Consider the following 6,174-nt stretch of genomic DNA (forward strand, 5'->3'; position numbering starts at 1 on the left):
AACGAAGCAAAACATCATATGTGTTGCAATTGACTGCTGTATTTATTATGATCATATAGCTACTGTATTTATTATGATCATATAGCTACTGTATTTCTCTCTATCTCTCCAGAGGAGATATGATGTCAAGGGTCAAGGGTCAAGGGTCAAGGCTAGGCCGTCTGGAGAGTTGCTCCCAGGGGCATAACAGCCCGGTGCGGTGTGGTGTGGTATGTAAGGGTTAACATTCGGCGAGAAGGTCGCTACCGTGGAATAGCAGCACGACAGAGAGAATCTTTAGACCCCGACGCGGAGCGGAGGGGTCTTGTTCTCTCTGAAGTGCTGCTATTCCACAAAGCGACCGACTCGCCGAAAGTTAACCCGCTTATTATATGGATATACTTAAATGATTCACACATGGCGGGGACATTTCTTTAGGCCTATTTAATGTTAAGATTGTTGCTGCGCAAAACAAAACAGTGCCGTTGTGGAACACCGCTCGGCAACAGCTAGGTAGCCAGGACAACAGGTGTTGTCTATCACAGCAGCTGATTAGAGTCTTGTTGAAAAGTCGCTTTAGCAGTGAAAAGTCTTGTTGCCATTGACAGCGGTCTGTTATAGACCAACCCGTCCGTTATCGAAAAATAACAGACGTGCGAACGTTGGGGAGCCCCGTTGAAATGAATGGAGCATTCGGCCGATGACGTCACAACCATATAATAAGTGTGGTGTAATGTTGTAGCATAACAGCCCGGTTTGGTGTGTTATGGTGTGTGTAGTATGTGTGGTGTAATGTTGTAGCATAACAGCCCGGTGCGGTGTGGTGTGGTGTGTGTAGTATGTGTGGTGTTCCCCTTGTAGCATAACAGCCCGGTTTGGTGTGTTATGGTGTGTGTAGTATGTGTGGTGTAATGTTGTAGCATAACAGCGCGGTGTGGTGTGTGGTGGGACCAAATGGTACGTTGTGGTGAGTGTCGTAGCATAACAGCCCGGTGTGGTGTGTGCTGTGTGCAGTAATGTTGTGGTGTGTGCTGTGTGCAGTAATGTTGTGGTGTGTGCTGTGTGCAGTAATGTTGTGGTGTGTGCTGTGTGCAGTAATGTTGTGGTGTGTGCTGTGTGCAGTAATGTTGTGGTGTGTGGTGTGTGCTGTAATGGTGTGGTGTGTGGTGTGTGGAGTGTTCCCCTTTCTCTCTTCTTGGGATGTGAGACCAAACGGTACGGTGTGGTGTGTGGTGTGTGCAGTAATGTTGTGGTGTGTGGTGTGTGGTGTAATGTTGTGGTGTGTGCAGTAATGTTGTGGTGTGTGGTGTGTGTTGTAATGTTGTGGTGTGTGGTGTGTGGTGTGTGCTGTAATGTTGTGGTGTGTGGTGTGTGCAGTAATGTTGTGGTGTGTGGTGTGTGTTGTAATGTTGTGGTGTGTGGTGTGTGGTGTAATGTTGTGGTGTGTGGTGTGTGCAGTAATGTTGTGGTGTGTGGTGTGTGCTGTAATGTTGTGGTGTGTGGTGTGTGCAGTAATGTTGTGGTGTGTGGTGTGTGTTGTAATGTTGTGGTGTGTGGTGTGTGGTGTGTGCTGTAATGTTGTGGTGTGTGGTGTGTGGTGTGTGTTGTAATGTTGTGGTGTGTGGTGTGTGTTGTAATGTTGTGGTGTGTGGTGTGTGGAGTAATGTTGTGGTGTGTGGTGTAATGTTGTGGTGTGTGGTGTAATGTTGTGGTGTGTGGTGTGTGGAGTGTTTCCCCTTTCTCTCTTCTCGGGATGTGAGACCAAACGGAGCGCTAATGAGTAAACCCAAATTAGAGGTGTCATCACTTATTCATGCCATGATGATGCGCCTTATTAGCGACGCGCGTGGCGGCTTCCTCCTGACAGATATACCTCGTTCATTTAGCGACGCGCGTGGCGGCTTCCTCCTGACAGATATACCTCATAGTTCATTTAGCACCGGGAGCTTTATCATTCTAATTACACACTCGCCTGTCACTCGTAATGAGCAGGGCTTGCGACTCGAGCATGATGAGAGCACGCTAAACGCTAAATCGCGAAACGCAGCCGCAAAGGTAAAGGCCCCTAATGGACCTCTGCACGCTGTTCAATTGATTGAGTCTTTTGTTCGGTACGTGTCAGATAACACTCCACAGTACAACACCTCGACAACGAGAGAGGAGGCGGCGGCTGCGGCGTAACAACCAGCACAAACAACTGCTGCACGGGGCTGTCTCATTTGCCTTTCAAGTCATTAAGGTGTTATTACCCAAGTAGCACTTAAAAGCTAATTTCATTTTGCAGCTAAATGGTCGAAGCATGCGCTTACAGAAGGGAGAATTGTTCAGTGCGCATCATTTCAAAATGACTGAAGTCATGAATGCCGCCGTCAGTTCTACCACCTGTGTTTGGATGAGGTAATAACATAACACAGATGTACATCTCGATTGCCTACTTCCTCTGCCTTAATCATACTGTAATCCCTACAGTTAAAGGGGTATGCCACTATTTTGGGGCTTAATACAGTTAAAATCGTTGGCCAGGGTTTATAAAGGTGGTAAAGTGTCTTATTTTTCATGCAAGCCGTTGTCTTGCTTTACGTAACACAAGTTACTAAAAGAGAGAGCATGTCGCTAAGCTAGTGAAAGTCAATGGATCCGTGTAGCATGCTACATGTTACAGTGATCCATTGACTTTCACTAGCTTAGCAACATTCTTCCTCTTTTAATTTGTCTCAAAGCAAGACAACGCTTAACATGAAAAATAAGACACTTTACCACCTTTATAAACCCCAGCCAATGATTTTAACTGTATTAATCCCCAAAATAGTGGCATACCCCTTTAATTCCGCATCTAGTTCTCTCCAATAACAAAGCCTCGTGATGCTGCTTTGCTGCTCTTTTCTTTTTTTTCTTTTTATATATTTTTTTGCCTTTATTTTTGAGAGGATATTGGAGGAGAGACAGGAAAGGAGTGGGGAAAGAGAGAGACGGGGAAGGATCGGCAAATGAACCCAGGCCGGAAACCATTGACAACCATTGACAAATACCATTGGGCCACGGCAGGGACCTGCTGCTCCTTTCTGCATCTCTTTGTTTCATGGGTAACAAAGTTATGATGTTTTTTCTTGTTTATTGATATTAACATCTACTTTCACTTTTTTTTTTGCCGTGTTAATTCAACACTTGGATACCAGGTGCCATGGAAAAGCTGAGCAAAGTTATAACATGCGCAAACTTGTTCTGACATTTTTGTCTTTGTGGAGATATGGTTGCCCTTCCAAACCACTGAGTATCTAACTGCAACATGGACAGCCTTCCTCTCCGGGCCCTGGCTGCTGCCACTATACCTCCAAGGCCTCCATGTGCTTAATGGCTCTGCATGTCCAGTCCTGTCCAGCACGCGGTCATCGACTCCATCCCTCCATCCATCCCTCCATCCATCCCTCTCTCTCTTCATCCCTCCATCCATCCCTCCCTCTCCCTCCCTCCATCCCTCCCTCCAGACTAATGGGCCTGTGCCTTAGACCCTTGGAGACCCAGACAGCCTGTGCACTGGACCCTGGACCCGCTCCGCTCCAGAACCAGAGACGGTCTAAAGGTGATACGCTACGATGTCTGCCAGAACACTAGGCGGTCGGGAGGCGGTCCAGAGTCACCTACCACCGTGGCAGCTGGGTGATGTCACACCTGAGGGCAGTGGCATGGCGTATCATGACACACACACACACACACACACACACACACACACACACACACACACACACACACACACACACACACACACACACACACACACACACACACACACACCTGAGGGCAGTGGCATGGCGTATCATGGCAGTGGACACATGTGCAGGTTGCCGGTGGCAACACACGACACGTGTACCGGGGTGCCAGGAGGCGGCCGCTCCAAGGGCTTCCAAACGGGCAGCTGACCGACATTTTGTCCTCAACAAGAATATACAGCTATACTGCTCTACAAAGGCAATGTGCAGTAACTACGTATTTTGTCAAAATTTTGTCAGTTTAGACTGAAAACGGTCTTTAATACACCTCCTTCATTTTGTGGCAAAGCCTTCTGGTCCAAATGTGTCTCGTTTTAGAAATACTGCTATGTCAAATTCGCAGTAACTACAATATTCATATACAAATATACAATATTTGTCTAATATCAAGGCTTTGGAGGCTTTTTTTCTCAGTTTCAATGTTGGCATAGGTACTGCACTTTGCCTTTGTAGGGCAGTATACAGCTCAGCTAATGTGTCTTGTGGCTGCCTCCATTATAATATAACTGCCCTGTCTTTTTCGGGAAAATAGTTCATGAATTCTACTACTATCTGCAAACAGTAATTATGGCTCTTTCTATAGCATACATTTATACTATTATTTGTAAAATCTGTTTATTATTACTAATTACTAAATTATTGTTATTAGGCTACTATTATTATGTATTAGTATTATTACTAAAATTATTTATTTTAAGAAAAAGACATATGTCCACCAGCACTATGGCTCCTTATTTTTCTGGTTACTGCACTGTACTGCATAAAGCCATACACGGGACCTTTGATGCCCAGTCTCACTTCTGTGGCGAACACATTTCACATCATATCTAGAGAGATGTTCCCTGATGGAATTGCTGATAAAGCCTATTGTACAATACAATACAATACAAGACAAGTTTTCTACATTGTTATAAGGAAAAAAGGACTCAGTCACTGTTTTTAAAATAATATGGTGGTATTTATTGTAATGATAATAATATGAATAATATAATTGTGAATGTAAATTTATAGAATGTATAATGTTTATATATCAGTAAGAATTACATAATTCATACTTAATAATTATGAAATCATTAAACTTGTGGAATTGGAAAGTTATTTCAGTAAGAGGCACTCAGGGAAGCCCATTTCTCTGGCCAGATCCAAGATGCCAGGAATGGCCTCCAGTTTGTCAACGGCATCATCAGGAAGAACCAGGTCCCCTACGAAGTCCTCCAGAGCCTTCAACTCCTCACCCCAGATGCTGCCTTGTTTGTTCTCTGTCTTCTTCACACTGTGGTGCTCTGACTGCATCATCATCATCTTTTCGATGTTCTCAGCCTGAGACGTTAGCTCCCTGTACTTGGCGAGCATTTCTCCGTGAAGCATGATCATCTTCAGATGGTCCTCTTTAGAGTACTGATATCCTGAGGCCTGAGAGGGAGGTGGGGCTCCACCAAAGGCCCCAGTGGAAAGGCTCATGGGAGCTGCAGGCATGGAGGGGGTGGAATAGACCATTGGTACCATTTCTCCATCCTGGCTCATCACGCCAGGCATCTGGGCTGGCTTCAGGGCCATATTGTTCTGCTGACCACCAGCAACCTCAACAGGCAGATTCACATTCCCCACAAACTTGAGGGGTCCAAGCTGCCTCAGCCAAGCAGTGGTGTCATCAGATGACGTGGTGGTGACAGACTCCATGCAATGAGATGGCACAGTGGACAGGTAGGTTGTATCCACATGCTGGATACCATTCACAGCTAAAAGGGAAAAAGGCAAGTCAGTTTTTTTCCCCACTTGCCAGTCATTTAGTTTTCAATCATCTTAGCCGTAGGCCTATTGAAAGAAGGGCAGACATATATTTTCCCCTGTAGTTGGGCCATATTTATTTGTAGATATACAGTAGGCCTTTGTGTTAAAAATGACATGTGATATTGAAACTAATATTGCCTACATTCAAAACAATGAAGGATTATTTACTTACTGGAAGAAAACCTTGTTGCCTGCACATATTGGTATGGATGCTCAGACTGGGGCTTCCAGTGAGATGCCATGCCATTTTTCTTCACAGAGTTGGACAGGACTGGCTCAGAACAAGTATGGGGTTCAGCTCTAGTCCATGTCCCACTCTGGTGGGAAGTTCTTGGACAGAAATCCATTGAAAATCCGTAGAAATTGCTTTGAGATTGCAGAGGTTTATCACAAGTGACTTGCCTTCAGCTTGTTCAAGTGAGAAGTGAGTAGGTTTGACCAGGATTCTAGTTTGAACATTCTACTCCTACAAAATTCTAAAGTTTGACATTCTAATGAAAACATTTTGGTTGCTTAGTGATAATGATGTCACCAAGAATGCTCATTGCAGGAAGTGCAGCTCACACCTGCTGTTTTTACACACTCTAAATAAAATACAATGACCACATTAAAGTCATGGACCAAACATAGTGATCCA

At 44.8% G+C, this 6,174-nt stretch overlaps 1 protein-coding gene across 1 annotated transcript; it reads right to left on the reverse strand.

The window, feature by feature from the left end:
* Window positions 1-4,716: 4,716 nt before the first annotated feature.
* On the reverse strand, window positions 4,717-5,956 carry LOC134454927 (uncharacterized). The gene is made up of 2 exons (XM_063206016.1): window positions 5,710-5,956; window positions 4,717-5,485 (listed from the first exon to the last, which is right to left on the reverse strand). The coding sequence occupies exons 1-2, from the start codon at window positions 5,882-5,884 to the stop codon at window positions 4,842-4,844; spliced, it is 819 nt and encodes a 272-aa protein (XP_063062086.1). The 5' UTR covers window positions 5,885-5,956; the 3' UTR covers window positions 4,717-4,841.
* Window positions 5,957-6,174: the final 218 nt, after the last annotated feature.

This window comes from Engraulis encrasicolus, chromosome 9 (genome assembly GCF_034702125.1).
Source record: "Engraulis encrasicolus isolate BLACKSEA-1 chromosome 9, IST_EnEncr_1.0, whole genome shotgun sequence".
In the NCBI taxonomy this organism is placed as follows: Eukaryota; Metazoa; Chordata; class Actinopteri; order Clupeiformes; family Engraulidae; genus Engraulis; species Engraulis encrasicolus.

Excerpts from the sequence above, each read along its gene's own strand:
- LOC134454927 (XM_063206016.1), bottom strand. The coding sequence starts at position 5,884 with ATGGATTTCTGTCCAAGAACTTCCCACCAGAGTGGGACATGGACTAGA. Across the intron at positions 5,486-5,709 it reads GGCAACAAGGTTTTCTTCCA|CTGTGAATGGTATCCAGCAT; the intron begins GTAAGTAAATAA and ends TTTCCCTTTTAG.